Source organism: Atractosteus spatula, chromosome 8, assembly GCF_055471065.1.
Source record: "Atractosteus spatula isolate fAtrSpa1 chromosome 8, fAtrSpa1.hap1, whole genome shotgun sequence".
NCBI classification, from domain to species: domain Eukaryota; kingdom Metazoa; phylum Chordata; class Actinopteri; order Semionotiformes; family Lepisosteidae; genus Atractosteus; species Atractosteus spatula.
In genome coordinates this window covers 21,056,269-21,075,707 of record NC_142713.1, presented here as the reverse complement: position 1 = coordinate 21,075,707, position 19,439 = coordinate 21,056,269, and the positions used below count along the sequence as shown (strand labels likewise).

Sequence of the window (19,439 nt, the reverse complement as noted above, 5' to 3'; positions counted from 1 at the left end):
CAATGACAATAGATAATACCCTTTTATACAGGAGGGCATTTTGCTCAAGCAATCTAAGTACAGTATATTACTTAACGTACTTAGATTCTAAGACAGTTCTTTAAACCAATTTCCTCCCGCTTACAGTATAAGTCCAGAGACTTGACCATGCTCTGAAACCCAAGCTTATTTTTAGATTACTCACAGCTCCTGTGTAGAATACTGAATCCATGAAAGATAAAATTTATTTTTTAACAGAAATTTGTTATACTGTACATACACGGACTGCAAAGCACTGACTTAAATCACATTTTAAGGTTGTTGCAGGTATTATAATCCCCAGTATCATGGAAATCATGTTAACATTTTTTGTTCCAGCAATTACTCAAAATACAGCATGCTTACATACAGTAAGATACTGTAAGTACTAGTCTTACAGTCATGGCACCAATACTTTATCTTATACATACAGTAGAGGCTGGTGTGGCAGATACATTATTGTGTGTTACAGAATGCATTAAAATGTTAGAATGATGATTCAAAATGAGAATGGATAATGAAGTGTAGCACTCTTTCTCTGAAAGCATATGACTGTACCTTTTTACATTTTCCCCAGTCGGTAACTCATGAATTCAAGGCTTACTATCACACAGTACGAATGCAGATGGGCAAATTACCTTTTGTTTTCCTTTAACAAAAATGGATGAGGTAAAGTTAGTGCCTAGAACTGATATTAGAGATTCAAGACCCACAGTCCCACAGGATTTTCCAGGTAACAGTTTATTCCATGCTGAAAGGAAAAGGAAAAAGACACAATGTTTTGGCTGTGGAGGCTTCTTCAGGTGTGAAGAAGGCTTTACATCTTCACACCCGATGAGGCTTCCACAGCCGAAATGTTGTTTCTCCTTTCTTTTTCTTTTAGCATCGAATAAACCTTTACATGTCCCTTTGCAGTCTACACATGCCGATGCAGCTATGCATTTCAACTTCTTTATAGCAACTGGAAGCCATTTGGATCACCTGATTTGTTTGGTATCACTGATAGATTGATCATTTATTTGGTCCTAGTGCTAGTAGCCTAGAATATTCTCCATCCGTTGAAGTACGTCAAAGTGTGAATAAACATTATTTATTCTGCTGAGGCACATTTATTTGACCAAATTAAACACCTTCTTGCAACCAAATGAGCTTGAGAGGCTGAGAGGTCTCTTCTCATTTGTGAACAGTCTTATGCTCATTCTTATGTTCTTCTTGTTTTGTCTGGATGAATGTCATAATTAATACATTGAAGAAAAACAGAGAAAATATTACATCAACACTTGTCAAAACAATAAAACCCTCACTAATGTTTCTGCATACCAGATTTTCTACAAATAATAATATATATATATATTTGATGGGTATTAATGCCACATCTACAAACCTGCACTTTGAAGATAGTGTTCACTTTTGTTTGTTCAAAGTCAACAAAAGTCAACAATTTTTTAAAAATATGTTCAGTAATGGGGAAGGTACCAAGTATGTCTCTAAATCAAGAGCATTTTACATTTATACATTCACCTGAACATATAAAATGTATTACCTATGAGTCAAACTATGACTAAAGCCAGAATTGAAAAATGTTATTGAGTTTACATTTCAATACTTCTTTTTCCATTTGAAATTTTTCCTTTTAGAAGAATGCTTTAAGTAAATAAATTAGTTTTAACACATAAAAACACTATAAGTAAACCAGCATATCTGAATTTATATATTTATTTATCCAGTCTCTTATATGTAGGATTGTACTGAAATGGGGTTCATCATATCAATACAGTTTCCTTGCATTTCAATGGGTACGAAGCAATGTGAAGACATGCCATTTTAACCAAAATGAGCTAAGAAGATGTTTAAATATTTATAAAAGAAACTCTGTGACACTCGACAGCATATCAAAAGCAAAAGTATGTAATCTCTTTACTGCCTTATTTTGCCCATTACCTTTATTAGGGTACTAGTGAAATTTCAGGAGCACATTAAATAAAGAATTTTACTTCTGATATACATTTGAGTGTTGAGTGTTGCTGAGCTACTTTTGTGAATGTTAAGTTTCTGCTTCATGCACCTCTATGGGTTTATCAAGTTTTTCTATTAAAATAATTTATGACATGATATAGTTATTAACATTAACACAGAACAATGCTTCCAGTCTAAGCAATATAAGTACTAATGCTCCCAAAGTACAGTACCTAGTCTTCTATTAGATAAGAATTTACAGGATATTTTTAGATCATGTACAACTTTTTAACTTGGATGTAGTGTGCACACTCAGCTACCTTCTTATTGAATACATTAAATATAAAATGTCCATCGAAAAAAAGGTATTTTTCTGTCCATAGTAACTCAAAGATATTGTCCTCAAGGCAAATCACTTCAGTCCAATTACATTTTTTCATGTATCCAATGCGTGTCTAGGCATTCGATGGTGTTCTGCTCTTGCTTTTGGTCGCCTGTCTTGTGGATGAGTATATTTCCATTTAGGTTGCAGTGCCTTAAGTTTTTTGTGCTTTTTGTCAGTGCACCAAACCTTCTCGCAGTATTCCTCCACTTTATGAAAATTGCTGTATCCAATCAGCTGGAGGAATTCTTTGTACCAGAGTTTGGTGGAGCCTGGAGCAATAACAGGTGGTACTGGACACGGGGCTTTTAGATGACTCTCGTCTTCCTCCTCTCTGTGGAACAGATCCTCAATACGATCCTCTTCAAGGATCTCCAAGGTAATTCTTGTTACAGTTTGCACAAAACCATGCTCCACAGTCTGACAAAGATAGGTTCCTGCGTCCGTTTTATGCAATTCAAGAACCAAGAGACCATGTTCTGTTTTTATGATTCTGTCATCTGTTTTAACCTAAGATAATAAAACAAACAAAAAAACAGTTCACTACAAGATTCAATTACTACAATTACTCTTTAATTTTTTTTGGGGGGGGGGATTTGGAAAATCTACCTTTTCATTTTTTGATTGGTACTTATATTGTCAGCTACATTCTTTGTTAGAAATACTTATTAAAAGTATATATAATAAAATATGTTATATATTTATATAATTTAAAAATATATTCAAAGAAATTGAAGAAAAAAGTTCATATTCATATAATTAATTTTCTGTTAACTGCCTTAACACATTTTTTTTCTCAAACTTTTCTCACCTGGATTTTCAGACGTAACTGCCCTTTTGTTATCTTTATGCAGCACACATTGTGTTTATAACTCTAGATTATTTTTAACATACTGTATAACGGGAGTTTACAACATCAAATATAATAGGAAGTGTTTTTCTTCCATTGAGTAAGAGAACAAACTATTTTCCTTTAATACAAACATTGTAACATATCCTATTTTTGAATCTCTTTAGGAACCTCATTACTAATTCCTGGTAGGGTTGTGGCAACCTGGAGTCTGTAACCAAAGCATAGGGTGCAAGACAGGACAGGGCACCAATCCATCACAAACAGGCCCACACATAAGGATACGTTAGAGACACCAATTAACCTAATCTGTATATCTCTAGAAGGTGTAAAGAAAGCTGAGCAATGGAAAAAACCTACACGAATATAGTAGAACAGTATTAACAGTCACACCACTAGTATTCAGTACTCATCTTGTATTCAGTGGTAAAATCAAACTGCTTTTAGAATTAAATTTCCTGTTTTTTTTAATATGTAAAAAATAATCTTACTTCTTCCTTCCTTATGTCAGAGCCCCTTTGTATAAACCATAGGACTTTGGCCTGAAGAGATCTTGGAGTACATTCAAGCAGCGTACTGTTATGTTCAACTCCATAAACCAGTTTCACCTCAGACTTCTCCAACTCATCTCCTGAAAACAAAAATAATATTTCACTTTGGCAACATTGCTTTAAACACTATGCAAAACGTGAAATTACAAATTAGGTTGACATTTTATATGATTAAGTAAAATCATTGTTACAGAATTAATTTGTTTTGTCATGAGCCCATGTGAGCATTAATGCCAGTTTTTATTTTAACATTTTTTATCCATATGCAAGAAATTGTTGAACATTGAACTATGCAGCATCGCAGAATTTCTGTATGACATGAGCTGAAATTTACCATTGACTTTCTCATGTTTCTACCAATTCGTTCATTTATCCATAGCTCATATCATTTCATAGAATACGGGGGTTGTACAAAGTTTTTGATAACAGGATGGAAATTGATGGTAAACAGCAGATTTGCTGTTTTCAAGTACCCTCTCCATGGAGAAGGATGTTTGCTATATTAAAGGCATGGTTATGGAAGACAGACTTTTGACATTTTCTGTCATGGAAAATGAGCTCATTGTTTCTCTGGGAACCATTCATAATATTGTTGTACTGCAAAACATGTACTGTACCTCATTGGTACAGTATGTGCTTTAGTACGTTATCATGGGTGGAAGGTGAAGGATAGATTATTCCCTTTTCTTAGTTCCTATCCTGTACCTATTTACTATATAATTTGAAACTGACAGTAACGTGCAGCTGGCAGTGACTTACAGTATTTGCTTTGTTTGGAAGAGTTGATCCTTTGGTGCAAGATACTAGAGGACTCACTCAGAGAACATTCTTATGTTGACACTGGTTGGAGGTGTCACTTTTCTCTCACTGACACTGTTGAAGACCCACAGGGGTCACTGTTGCGTGAAAATGGGCTTGACAGGGCCTGAGAACCTAGGAAACCATGAGCAACTCAGTCTAATCAAACCTTTGGGACACAAATAAAAATCCCATTGGATTTGAAGACCTTGATAGTTTCAATAGCATTTATTTCTGGATCATAACTTCACACAAAATAAAATCTGTTGCATAACAAGTAAGAATTTGTGACTTAAAATGGGAAAAATATAAAAGTAATTATTTCGTCTGCATACTTTATAATTGACCTTTCTTCGGTTTTAAGAGTACCCACCATTCCTCTGTTGTCCACTGCATTGTTGAACAGCATTTCCATGACGGACATCTTGTCTACGGAAACGCCTGTAACAAATGTTAGTTGATAAACAATGATGATATAATATAGATATATTAAAAAATATAGGCCAGATGATGCTACTGTATATATTAATGTTCTAAACATTCATATAACATTAAAGTGTTGTACATAAAACTAAATCAATAGAGGTCAATATCTCGATATACTGTACAGTAGAACTCATTAAACCATGGCAAGAAGGAATAAATCCATTTCGATAGCTTAAAATTAGTATTTGGTAGTGGAGTAATTGAACAGTGTGGTGAAAAAAAAGTTGTTCTCCTTAAGATTTATCATATAGTTTAAACTATATAAACAACATTGTTTAACATATTTAGGCATACTGTACTTGACCTTCACCAGTGCTCACCAAATCTTACTACTTGATAAAACTAACCTCCCTTGACAAACAACACACAAAAATTCTACTTTGTTATTACTCATTTAAAAATAAATCAGCCAGTATTCACTACTGTATATTTGTGTGAAGGAGAAAATGCACAATCTCTCAATGTGTTTAGGTCTGGACTTGGCCATTTCAAAATCTCATTTCAAAATCTCAAATTTCTCATTTATGAGCCATTCTGTCATAGATTTGCTTTGGATTATCATCTTGTTGCATTATCCACTTACTGATCAGGTTCGTGTCTGACAAATAGCCTCACATTTCTTCTAGAATCTTCTGGTATAGTGTGGAATTCATGGTAGACTCAATTATTAAGGTAACTAGGTCCTAAGGCAACAAAACAGGCTCAAACCATCACGCTACCATCACTTGAGTTTTTGTGGTTTTCACCAGACATTACATGGTCATGTTCTGGCAATGCTTCCATGACAGCCATTCTTATTCAAGATTTTCCTGATAGTGGACTCATGATCTTTGACATTTACAATAGTGAGAGACTATAATACCTGGATTCCTTGGGGTTTCTAGAGGCCATAAGGAATATCATACAGTCAAATCATGGAGTGAATTTGGTAGGACGGCCACTCCTGGTTAGATTGTGAATGGTCTTGAAACTTTACCATTTGCAGATGATCTTTTGACTGTGGAATGATGGACTTCATATTGTTTGGAAATGGCTTTCTAACCCTCCCCAAACTATAAGCAGCAACAATTCTTTGTTTAAAATTGTCACAGATTACTTCTTTTCTGAGCATGATGTGTTACCACAAACCTGAGACAAAGTTTATGATTCACTTCCTGGTTATTTGCACATGCTGTGGTACACCTAATTTTACATACACGGTAGAACTAAGGGTGCACTTACTTTTTTACACAAAGATATTGAGCGCTGCCAGGATTTTAAAAATAATATAATGGCAATGTAGAATTATTGTGTTATTTGTCAAATGAGGTTGGTATTATCTACTGTTAGGTCTTGATGAGGACTGGATGAAAGTCAAATATGTCTAAATATTTAAACTATATACGGTACCTACTTTTTCACCACTGTAAATTGATGAAGAAGCAAAGATTGAATGAAGTCTCTCTGTTACAGACCAAAAATGTCAGAAATAAACTGTGTCGAAATAATCTTACCTTTTAGTGAACTGCCCAGCTGGATAATACCTGGAACAGGACATACCATCCCAAGCACAGTAAGGGTCTCTGGCTAGGCAGCAGTCAGCACATGCAGATCCATACAGGTCACACTGATGAACCTTCACTTGAGCTATTCCAGACTCAGAGCCAATGTAAAGCTGTTGCTGTAAGTATCATCAATGGAACAGAAGTACATTCATTTATAACATATGTATAGCAACATTTTTAGTCCAAATACTTCAAAAACTGTAAAAAGTTTAGTTTACTACAAGTACTGTACTACATTTTAGGCCATGAATAAGATAAATACTGTAACAATTTCAGTAATTTCCTTTACTTGGATATTTTCTGTTGTTTAAATGTCATTGTAAACATCTTATGCAGCTTATTTCCATGCAGAAATAGAAATATCTCCAAGGATATTAGGAGAAATGTCAGTGCCCATACCCTTTTGACAGAGATCTCCATTTCTGTGATTGATACTGGAACCTGAAAAGAACATCAATAATTATAGTTTTTGCATGTATAAGGTTGGCTTATTCCTAAAATAACATTTCTTATGAGTTGTATTCCATTTTATCATTTGGCAAAACTGCCATGGACTGGCGCCCCATCTGGGTTGTACCCTGCATTGAGCTCGTTGGTTGCCGGGTAGGCTTCCCGCGACACCGTATGGTATAAAGCAGTTTGGCATATGACATGACATGTCATTTGGCAAAATAAAGCATTAACTTTTTGATAAAACATTCATTTTTCCTTGGAAAGATTTTTATTCTTTCATATCAATGACACTGTATAGTGTCAGCTTCTCTCCAAAGAAAAAAAAATACAATATTATATTTAATGAAGGTAAAATATTACAAAAGGAAAAGCATCGTAATCACAACTACTAATAAATGCTGGCTCACAAGAGGAAAATATTTAGCCTTCTTGTAAATGCTTTAGAACAGACATATACCTTGAAAACACTTAGCTCTTCAAGAAGAACTTCTTCCATGCTGTCTCTTTCCTTGTTATATATTGTTATCAATTTTAAGACAATTCCTTTATCTGGAAAAGAATAGAGTACAGTAACCTATGTAGTAATGAAAATATAATAAATATGATTTCATGGACATTCATTAAAGATAAACATACTGTACTTGACATCACAAACAAAAAAAAATACTAGATAATTACTAGTAAGTAATTACTAGATATTCCATATGCTGTCTGATTATTTATATACAGTGTTCTATGCCTAACCTCGTTGGCCTGAATATTAGGAACATGCACCAACTAAAAAGTGGGGGAGGTGCATGGGGGTCTGTGGGTAGCAAGAACAGTTTGAACAAGACATTACATATTTTCCACAAGTTTTGAAAAACCTCGTAGTGTCACATTATTCCATTAGGGTTACCTTCAGTTCAGGTTGTGATGAGAGAAAAGGAAAAACAGACAGATCTGAAAATTGTTCCAGTCAGGAAACTTGATTGAAGCCAGCCTTTTGCTCCTCAACCTTACATTGGGTGTCACCGAGAGAATGCATTTATTGGAACTGGTGGTCCTAATCATTTACCCAGTCAGTGTAATACCATTGAGTGTAATCTGAAATGTATTTCTGCATTACTTTACTTATGTTGAGTCTGTAATGGGATTCTTACATGTACTGTAAATAACACCGATAATCAAAAACTAGGAAAGAGACCAGCAGATTAAAATAAATTCAATCAGCATGCAAATTAAAGCAAAAGCTCTCTAAGTATCAGACTTTAGTGTGCTAACAGGAATTGTGAAAAAGTCAAGGGTTAAGCTCTAGTTGGTGCACTTCTCTGGACAAGATATCAGTGCATCATAGGGCACATACACACTCACATCAGGGCCAATTTTTACAGAAACCAATTAACCTAGTATGTCTTTTGAATGTGAGAGGAAACCAGAGCAATTGGAAGGAAACCTACACAAACACACGGAGAATGTAGTGTACATATTACAAGCAGAATTCTGGAATTGAACCCAGGACCATTGTGCTACAAGGCAGAAATGCTAACAACTTTGCCATCTTGCCACCTGTTATTTGTTTATGCAGCTAGCAAAGAAAATTATAGTGGTTCATAAATGGACAAAATATACTGTACTGCCTATCAAAGCCACAAAATACAATTCCCTCACAAAGCAACATTACTTATACTGTATACTTTCTAAAAACACTGATATATTTATCAAGCATTAGATAGAGAACACATTTGTACTGATTTAAAACATGCTATTACAACTACAAGAAGTTACCAAACATTTCTTTTTAAAAATATATTCTTTAACTTAGAATTGTCATTTTATTTAAAATTTTATTTCCTCCCAATTTTGGACTGGTCAGTTATTTACACACTTTGCTTAGCACTAAAACCCCTGTTCTTGTGAGTCTTTGACACTCATAAGCCAGAATCATTCATAAACTAACACCCTGTGAGATGTACATTGCTCTTAAGGATAATTTGCACCAACTGGAGAAGCAGTGAATTTCTCAAACCTGTCAAAGCTGTCATTGCAAGTTCACATCAAATCCCAGATGTCATTATTATTCTGAGAACTAAAAAAAAACTCTTGGCCAACTGCAGCAGAGCAGCTGGATCTGGGAGTATCAGCGCAGGTTTGAGCAACTACTGTAGCAGACAGCTACGATCCAGAGATAGAAAAGTGCATTAATGCAGGGTTATTAGATTAAATGAATCTAGCTTATTGTCATCAGGTTCTTCTATAAAGTTTTGTGGTGACACAAGTACTGTAAGTTAAAAGTCTAAACTTGTGATAATGATAGACTGGTAAAGTCTTATGGTGAGACTAGTGTGGTGGGTTAAAAGGTAAAGTCTTGTGGACAGACATAGCAACTAAATTAGCTTCAGAGTCATCCTATTAATTGAGGATGGATTAAGCTCAGTGCCTGTCAGCTCATATTAAAAAAGGTACTGTAGGGTAAGGCTGGGGGAGAAAGATAAAGGCCAGTAGGTCTTGGACTGTAGTAGAGTTGCAAGCTTGTTAACACCAGGGTTGGTCCGGTCTCAGCCCCAGCTTCATATTTTCCACATAGTGAAAGGGGTTAATGTTTAAAGGTCCTCCAAAGTCACATTACTGCTTAAAGAGGATTTGCCACACTAATTAAAACCCACACACCCTAGACTGTGCTGAGCCAGTTGTGCATCATCGCTAAGGGAATCCGAAACACAGTAAGCTAGCTGTGCAAGCTCAAACTGGATTAAAGGGCTCAATGCACTCACTCTGAACTCAGACCAAACATCTTTATTGGTTGAGCCACTTGAGAACTCCAGCAGTTCTTTTTAAAAATGATTGGATGTTCAAATTACATAAATATTTCATTTTCCTTTTGTTTTGATCACAATAACTGTACAGTCGTAGGCTAAAGCAAACCTGTTTTTTATTAGAGATTCAACAAAAAAATCATGATATAAATTATGTCTGTCTGTTGTTTAGGGTTTATTCTTGCTAGGCTACATCATTTGCAAATGTAAAATTGAATATTAATTCCAGGCTTGAATTTTTGCAAAGTTCTTTCACTCTATTGTCTTTTTATGGTATCTAGTTTTATTCTGATAAGACAACATGCTGTTTGATTATTTTAAACTTATAAACTGATTATTATGTCTTCTGCTTACCTGTTCCTATAAAAATAACATTATAGTGTCCATCTTCGGCTTCAACTCTGTCCACAGCTATTTGTTTGAAGTTTTGCTCCCCATCTGTCTTAAGGAGAATTGGTCTTTTGTGTACAGGATGGATAGACTGGTACATTATAGGGTGAGCACGTACAAAGCGCAGCACATCGTCTGGATAATCTTTGGAGCTAGAGAACATACCCCCATTCATCTTACTGGCACACTAGGAGAAAAGAAAAATAAAAAATAAGAGACTTTTAGAAATAGGCCAAATAATTTAATGTTTGTATCAAATGGCATAGAGAAATAACAATAATAACAACAATCATTTAAAAAAAATGAAACTATTTTAACAGACTCAAGTTCTTTCAGTCAACTAAGCACCCTTACAGGAGTGAAGAAAGAACATATCAAAACACAAATATCTAAAGCAATTAAAAGGTATATAGGATATTACTACTATGAAAGATATTTTTAAATAAATAACACAAAAAGAAAATGTACAAACAGGGACTGGTGCAGAAGAGAAGAAGCATTTATTCAACCAGTAAAAGTGAAATATATTTTAAATAAAGTGAAGTAAGAAGTGAACTTTGAAGTGGTTGCATAATCTTAAAAGGTATTTAATTTTTTCTACTTTAAGTGGAGATATCAAATTTAGCTCTTTGACAAAGTTGAGATACTTCCCTTTAATATGAAAACATTAAACAAATATGTTTTTACAGAAAACAGCTGCTACAAATTTGGACATTTAAAGGCTGAATGTCAATGAAGATAGAATTTAACTGTATACTGAACATCTGAATAAACATTTCCATTCTTGCATGCATGTTTTAGATACTAAAGTATACAGATTTTTAATATTGATTAGATGTTTTTGATTATTCATTACAAATGATTTTGTTGCATGAGCACTAAATGCATTAGTGAGAGAGCAGATTGCACATGGATGATGAGGTGATTTACAGTAACTCATTGATTGTTGTGAGTGTTGAAATCAGAAAAAAAAACAGAGAAAGGAGCCAATACAGTATGTCACACCTATAAAGAGAAAAATGCTGTCGTGTCATCGGTATGTTGAAGGTTGGACTAAGCCAGTGCATTGTGCCACAGTAAAGAGGGAGACCACAAATCATGACAATTAATTGAAATAAAAATATCTTTATGCTCTAGCTTCACGGTCACTTTCAGATGTGTATCAATAATTCAACTGCATAGAAGTAGCTAAACAGTCAACATTTTCAAGTCAGATGACCACACAGGATCTCAGTACTCACAGATCTTAATCAGCAAAACAGAAAGATATCATATGGGCAACATATCAATGGGACTCTCTAGCAGTGCAGCCAAGTCCTCTATAGTTTTGTGCAGAATATCATGAAAAACAGTCTGAAGGATGGTCAGCAAAAGAAATGCAGGCACGCAGAACAATACGCTAATTGTTTTGTACAACATAACAACCACTTGGAGGCTGAAGTGTAATGGTCAGGGCAGGAGTGTGTAACTACTACTTGATCAAGTCCTTGGCTCAACTAGCAGTTCTCCTTTTAGGATCAATCTGAGATGACAATTCTAGTTGGATAACATCACACCTTCTGTGACACACCTTGTTATGTAACAACATTTTACTCTTGAGATGAGAAAATAATAGTTGGACCATTGACTCCCTGCTTCACCAACTTCATTAACATTTGTGAAATGAGTTCAGACAACATTTTATTTAGGGCTCAGAGACCATTCTATAAGACAGTATCACCTACATGCTGCAAAGTGTGCATATTAGATATACAGATGTAATTTCTTTCAACAGCAGCCACAAACTTTACTGGCCTGTGACTTTTACAATATACAGTATATCATTAAAATCAACTAGTTCAATCTATACAGTAGCACTTCCAGCCCCTTCCTCAGCTATCTCATCCTTTGAATGTTTTAAAAGGGTCTCTAATGTTTTACTGTTGGCTATTGTTTAGAAAAAAGAAAACCTCTACATGTTCCTTGGATCCTATTGCTACGTCATTCAAGACTGGAGAAATCTCAGCTAAAGACAGCTGCTGATACTCCTCTCTTGAAGAAATCCAACCTTCTCTCCAGTTACAGGCATGCTGTATATTCAACCTCATCTTAATCTCAAAGGCTCTTAAAAAAGCAAGAACTACAGTTTCATATAAGATCCTACCATCTCCAGTCAGACTTCAGTGGACACTGTGGACCACAGTTTTTTTTTCTGCAGAGATTGAGGGACTATGTCGGACTAAAGAGGAATACCTCTGAAATAGTTTTCCTCCTATCTTGCCAACAAACACAATTTGTTTTTCTGGAAAATCAAGAAGAGAGATACCACTGATTTAGAGTGTCCTCTAGGGGGTCAATATTGTGTCCCATCTTGTTCCTCATTTACAATGCTGTATGTGTTCCCTCTAGGTTTGATCATGCAGCATTGGGACACTAACTATCACGGCTACACAGATGACACACAGCTATATATTAATACCAAACCTGAGTTGTTCTCTGCCTTGGAAAATGTAACCAGTTGTCTGGCAGAGATCAGGATATGGATGAGCCAATATTTTCCAATGTTTAATAGTGCCAAAACAGAGGCCTTGCTGATTGGAATGCCTAAAAAGATTGCTATTTCTAGCAACAGCAGTCCTGTCATTGATGGAAGTGTTATCTCCCTATCTTAAGCGGTCTGCAATTTGGGTGTGAAATGAGATGATGCTCTCAATTTTTTTGGGATCATATAAAAAACATCTGTAGAATTTCATATTTCCATTTGAAAAATATCTCCCAGTTAAGGTCTTCTCTCAATTTTGAAGAGGCTAAAAAGTGAATGCTTGCCTTCATTTAATCTTGCCTGGATTATTGTAATGCTCTCTTTTGTGTAAAGCAAGGAAGTCATACCTTATGACTACTATTCTAGCAAAGCTCAATTTGCTCCCCTGTGCATGAGAGTTTTAAAGTATGGCTCCTGGTTTTTTTTAAGGCTCTAAAAGACAAAAGTCCCATCTACCTTTCAAACTTCACCCCAGTCTTTCAGATCAAGTTTATTTTATCTGTTGCATGTCCCCAGAACCAAACTACAACTGTCCCTTCTCTGTCTGTGCTCCTTGTTTGTGAAATAACCTCCCAATCATTTCAGATAAGCAATTTTAACTGAGACCTTTACAAGAGATCTTGAAACAATTCTCTGTCAGCAAACCTATCAATTTCTGGTACTACAAATTTTTGTTTAACAATCCTTTTCCTTCTTAGTGCTCTTTAAGTTCCTTGACTTCTCTTTTAGCTTTTTATGGGAATCACAGTGAGATTCACTGCAATGAAATGTGCTATATACATTAAAGGTATTATTATTTAACATAAGTCTCCCTGTTGACTATTCTGATTACAAATATTAATAAGCATAATGAATTGGCCCATATAATGTCTGTTCAATAAAATGATAGTCCAACTGAAAAAATCTAAAACTTAAAAAAAACTTATTTTGTGGTTTCAGATTTTAAGCTTTTTCATGCCCATTATATCACTTTCCTAAAGTGTTTGCATACATATTATCTTTGCTAATAAAAAATAATATATTTAGTTGCAAGAAAAATAGTATAAGTGTATGTCTCATTCTTTCCAGGCAGGGAAAATTCCACTGTTGTCTTAGTTTTCTTAAATACAGATACTGTAGCATAACATGAGGGGTGAAAAAGAGAGGGTACAGTATATGTATAATCTTACAGTAATATGGTACTTTTATTAGATAAATGAATAAATACATTTGATTCTGCATTTAAAACAATGGTCTTCCATCAGCTTTCTGTAAAATAATATTGTGTGGAAAAAGCTCTATATTTATGAAAAAGTATTGTATTCCACCAGTTATCCATGTACTGTAAGTTTTCATTTTTCATTCCTAGATGTACTGTAGGAAGATTGAAATAAATTTGTACAGAATAAAGTAATAACATCACAGAGCACAACTTGTGTTTCTTAAGGAAAAAAAGTACTCTGTGTCCTGACAAAAGGGTGTGTCAGCTGTCAACCATGACTGTACTAACGCATAAAATGTCCATGCGAGATGATTGAAATCTCCAATTACTGCCAAAAGATTAAAATTTGTTTGAAAATGAAGTATATTAAAGTAAAAAACATTTTAGTCTGTTTTTAATATAACATTATTATGATATCACTTAAATGCCTATTTTACAAGACGTTCCAGGGTTCTTAAAGGCGTTGACTTAAATGACAAACTGGATATATCCTGCATTTTAAACCACATATTCCAATCAGTCAGATGAAACTAGATCTAACCAGAAACCGAGGGGAAGAAAAGAGCCCTCTGGTAGGAGAGATCAATCTATGACAAAGCCATAACATTTCCCCTTTTCTTCGCTTTTCATTTTTAATAAGTTAAGTGAGTTCCCAGTGCCGTAATGAATAAAGACTTCTGTTTATTGCATTTTGGATTATGTTTCTAGCATTTCAGACTACATACTTAAACTTGCAGAAACAGATTGATTCTGTGTATCATATGAACTGAAGTTGATATTTCAAACTACTGGCAAAGTCACACTTCAGTTCTGTTCTACAGTGCAAGAAAAAGGGAGATTATATTTTGTAAGCAATCACACAAATGCTTTTGATTTACACTATAGCATATAAAGTTAAAAAGTAAAAGGAAACCACAACCTTTCAGTGTATTTAACTTTTATTAACATCTTGTGAATCAACATTATACTAGAGGGTTCTGGCAGGTTCTGTATGCTTGTGTTGCAATGAACTGTGGGTTTGGCTACAGACTGCTGGACTGGCTTAAAAAATGATTGTAATTGTTATGATGTGAGTTTCATGTTGCCTGTTCCATGCTGTGTAACTGGGCAAAGTGTTGTTGTTTTTTTCCTGAGAAGACAGAGCACTTTTCACTATGTACTACACATGCGATTCTGCATATTTTTCAAGTGCACTCTTCAATGTTTGCTGCCTTTCCTAAGACATGCAGAATCAATCACATCTGATTCTCACCACTAGATGATGCTGCTCCTCACAATATAAATGTAAATGTAAAGTGTTAACTATCATTATTATTTATTTGCATTTGCCTTGATCCACGGAAACATGAAAGATATGCAATGTTGCAATTCTATTTAAGCAAAAAAAGAAAGAACCCAAGTAAAATAAACTAATTTGATACAATTTTGATGAGGCTAGCATAAATTGGAAGTGCAATTCAAGTTCCAGGGAAAGCACAATAAAATAGCAATAATTAAAATAATGTAAAGCAGGATGATTATTAGAATTTTGATTTACACTGATAAACCAAGAGTTAGAAGTAAAGAGTTAGCCACAGTCAAATGTTAGTATATGATCTTACTGATCCAGGCCTTGGAAAAGGAACTTTCCCTTCAAAGAATGTCCAGTGATACTCTGGTTGTTCTTTGTGTGCATATGGCCCATTGAAAGCAGCACGGATATCGTTCATGTGGTAGACACACACAGCGTATCCTTTAAAAACATTGCTATGGGAAAAAAAGAAATGTAAAAACATTATTATAATTAAAAGGAGATCTATTCTGAGCATGAGCGACATATAAATAGGACAATTTCATTCAGAATAATGAATGAGTAAATGGATTTCTATTTGTTGAAAGGTAAGCAAAATAATGTAGTTGTACATGAACTCGTGAGAAAAAGTACTGATACCTTGTTGTGCTGAATAAAGCAAAAATCTCAGGATTCTTTTCATCCTTCTTCTTCAGCAGGAACACATCCTCTAAAAGACATGTATGAAAAAGCTTTAAAAAGTATGCATTTAAATTCATGTTTCATGTGCATTGACCCAAATGAGCTAAACAGGTGTTTTCTATTTCTTCCTTGCTAGATATGTGACAGCACAGTAGGGTGCTGACTGCCATGGAAGTCTTGACTAAGTCTAATCCATATATATCTAAAGCATAACATAATGTTTTGTCAGAACTATGCCATAGAATATCAGTATTCACACATTACATTTTCCTTAATATTTGTTTTGACAACTAGACTTACTAAGAACTTGGAGTTTCATTAAATCATTGGAAATTACAACAGATGTCTGACTCAGAGGTAGCAGAGGGGTGTAGTAGTTATGACTCTGGAATCCAGACTGGAGAGTCATGGGTTTAAAACCTGAATGGAATGCTACTGTGCCTTTGAGTCATGTTTTTTCAAAGTAAAATGCTATAACAAATTCACTGCTGTGTAAACAGGTACTCTCCAATATATAATTGTGAATGAGAATTTACTCTGTTGAAATAAAGGGTTAATTTTCAAACTAAAGACTGTCAGAGCAAAATGAAAACGGCGTTTAAAGTGAATTTGCTCCATATTATGTTCAAAAACAGCATTTACCAAGCTCATCAAAATATGTATCAATCCCATTGGTCCCAGGCACAGAACAGACTAGCCGTGATTTTAGGAAGGAGGTCCATTTATTCACCAACATCCTCTGACCTCCTAGGTCATTCTGAGTAGAAAGGACAAAGATCATGTGTAAAATACATCTACAGAAGATTGAAAATTGAAAGATGACAGCAATAGTAAGGTGGTCTGGTTTCTGGCATTGTACCTGTGTAAAGCATGTAATTCTTATCAATTTATTATCCACCCATCCTTTTTCTAACCACTTCAGGGTTGCGGGGAAGCCAGTGCCAGCAAGCAACGTGCTCAAGGCAGGATAGAGCCTTCCAGTCCAACGGGGGGCAAACAAAGACACAAACATGCACATGATCACATCAGGGCCAATTTTCTCAGAAGCCAATCAATCTACAAGTATGAAAAGTGTGTCTTTGGACTGTTGAAAGAAACCAGAGCACCTGGAGGAAATCCACGCAACATGGGGAGAGCATACATGTACAACACAGATAGTACCCTAGAAATAGAATCCCTTGTTTAAAGCTTCTAATAATGATATACTGTATGCTAATCTTTCCTTCTGTAACTTACCACATATAATGATCTACTGCTTTGACAGTTTGGAATACCAGCCTTTGGTATAGTTATATATTTTATTATTCAATAATGGTTCTGTACCTTCACCTTTGAATGTGAACCAACATGGAATTAAATCTTACTTTACAGCATTGCTGCCACCAAGGAAAAAAAACCTCACCTTTATCTTGTAATTACAACAAAGTTATCTCGTAATTCTGAGAAAATTATCTCATAATTATGAGATAGCGAATTATCTTGTAATTATGAGACAGTAATTATTGCATACTTAATGTGATCATGCGATAGTACATTTGTCATATAATACCTATATCGCTATGTGCGGACTTACAGTTTTAAGCAGTGGAACTCATTGCACATACTGCATAACTGTTCATAACTCAGTCATCATTGCTTTGATCTCTAAATCCCACAAAACTTGTCCTCATGCTTATAATGATTCTCTTCATATTTGCTAAAACTTGCAAGATTTCATTATGCCTAAAGCCCAGTTGAAAGTAAATCCATAAAAATTCTGCAGCGCTGGACATTGACACGATCATTAAACTGAAAGTGCCAGCCAAGTTCATGCTAGCTTCTAGATGCGTTCAGTGCACAGGTTGTACATACTGTACACTGAAGTAATCATTGCTATCTCGTAATTACGAGATAATTCTTTATCTCGTAACTACGAGATACTTGTAATTACGAGATAAGGGGGTGATTTTTTTCCCTTGGTGGTAGCAATATACTTCAGTATAAAGCAACATATCTTTCAGCATATCTTTAAAATACTTTTGCATCTTTATTCATTACAGTGACTTTCTGACTTCAACGTCTGAGTGCTTTTAAGATACAATATATTAGATCAATTTCATGCTGACAGAAATGTTTATTAAACTTGTGTTTGCAATTAATGAAAGTTACAACAACTACAGAAAATCTGAAAAAGAATATTTATTTTTAATGGGACTGACATTTTCATTATTTTATTTGAAATGTATTTAAAAAAATTAAAAAATAAATCAAAATGTCAAAATTACCGCACAGACTCTTGCCACCCGAGTGTAAACAGCATTAATACCGCTTTCTTTTTCAATAGCTTTTTCAGTGAAGAAGAAATAAACTTTATCATCATCATGGTCATTGTTGTCAGGAATTACAAAAGAGCCAACAAATTTTGGATCTGAAAAAACAAAAACATAAAACAGGCCATATTAATCTTAGATTAATAATCTAAGATCTGTTTTAAAATAAAACAATGAGCACAAACTTCCCAGTGACTACTGTAAGTGGATGTAATACAGCTGCCATCAACAGCTATCAACAATAGGCTGAAGTTTATAGTCTCTACTCTAATAGATATTTCTAAAACGAATATTTCTGCACTGTCCCTTGAGCTAGTTTAATGAACAGGGCCTTAAAGAACATAAGACCATTAAAATGTTTATAAACAAGAAGAAGGAATTCAGCATGTCTGGCACATTTAATGTTTAGTAGCTAATTTATATGCCCATCACACCAATATTATCCAAACATTTCTTAAAAGCTAGGGCATCAATTTCAGCAACACAATAGCGTAGCTTGTTCCAGACTCCCATAACCCTTTATTTGCAATGATTGCAGGGAAAATAAGCTAAACAGTTCCAAAGAGTCATTAGGGTGACCGTATGATTAGTTGTCAATGGATGGATAAAAGATGTGTAGAATGCTTTCCTGCTGATGAAAAAAATAATAAACAGAAGCAAAAAGAGTTTTTTTCCTGCTAGAACAGAAAATCACTAAGAATGATCTAAGATCATTACTAAGAATGAAAATGAAAATCACTATAAGAATGATTATATAGTGAATGAAGGTTCTGCAAAGCTACTTTATACTGTGCATTGTGTATACTGAGAAAAAGGTGTTGATACAGTACCATTGCTGAGAAACACATCCTTTTTCTTTCTCACACTAAAAACTGTAGACATCAGATTGCTATCATACCACAATCCTCATATCACAACCCAACGTTGTCCACAAAAACAAAAATTTAGCCCCACTGGAAAAAGAATAATATAAACACATCTTAAATGTATAAAAGTAATGAGATACATTAAACCTTAAATGGTTTATTTACATTAATTTCTTTGTAATGATGTTTTGGAAATCGCTGAATTACAACATGGCTGAATACAGCATGGGCATAGTGATTGCCACGTCAGTACACCTAGAGGGCGCTTTACTTTTCTCCTGTTCCTAGTATCCTGTGATTATTTATGTCTTTCTGGTGTTTCTTGTTGTGTAGCTTATTTACTTCCT

General features: G+C 34.6%; 1 protein-coding gene across 1 annotated transcript in view; it reads right to left on the bottom strand.

Annotated features, from left to right (window-relative positions):
• Positions 1-2,149: 2,149 nt before the first annotated feature.
• sema3e (sema domain, immunoglobulin domain (Ig), short basic domain, secreted, (semaphorin) 3E) overlaps positions 2,150-19,439 on the bottom strand; it is a 66,180-nt gene continuing 48,890 nt past the window's right edge. The window contains exons 7-17 of the mRNA XM_088923393.1: positions 18,182-18,324; positions 16,560-16,674; positions 15,876-15,945; positions 15,547-15,691; positions 10,188-10,410; positions 7,496-7,587; positions 6,985-7,026; positions 6,535-6,701; positions 4,929-4,996; positions 3,698-3,837; positions 2,150-2,866 (exon numbers count right to left, since the gene is read on the bottom strand). Coding sequence (XP_088779519.1) covers positions 2,411-2,866; positions 3,698-3,837; positions 4,929-4,996; positions 6,535-6,701; positions 6,985-7,026; positions 7,496-7,587; positions 10,188-10,410; positions 15,547-15,691; positions 15,876-15,945; positions 16,560-16,674; positions 18,182-18,324 — 1,661 coding nt within the window. The 3' untranslated portion in view covers positions 2,150-2,410. The remainder of the gene's footprint in view (positions 2,867-3,697; positions 3,838-4,928; positions 4,997-6,534; positions 6,702-6,984; positions 7,027-7,495; positions 7,588-10,187; positions 10,411-15,546; positions 15,692-15,875; positions 15,946-16,559; positions 16,675-18,181; positions 18,325-19,439) is intronic.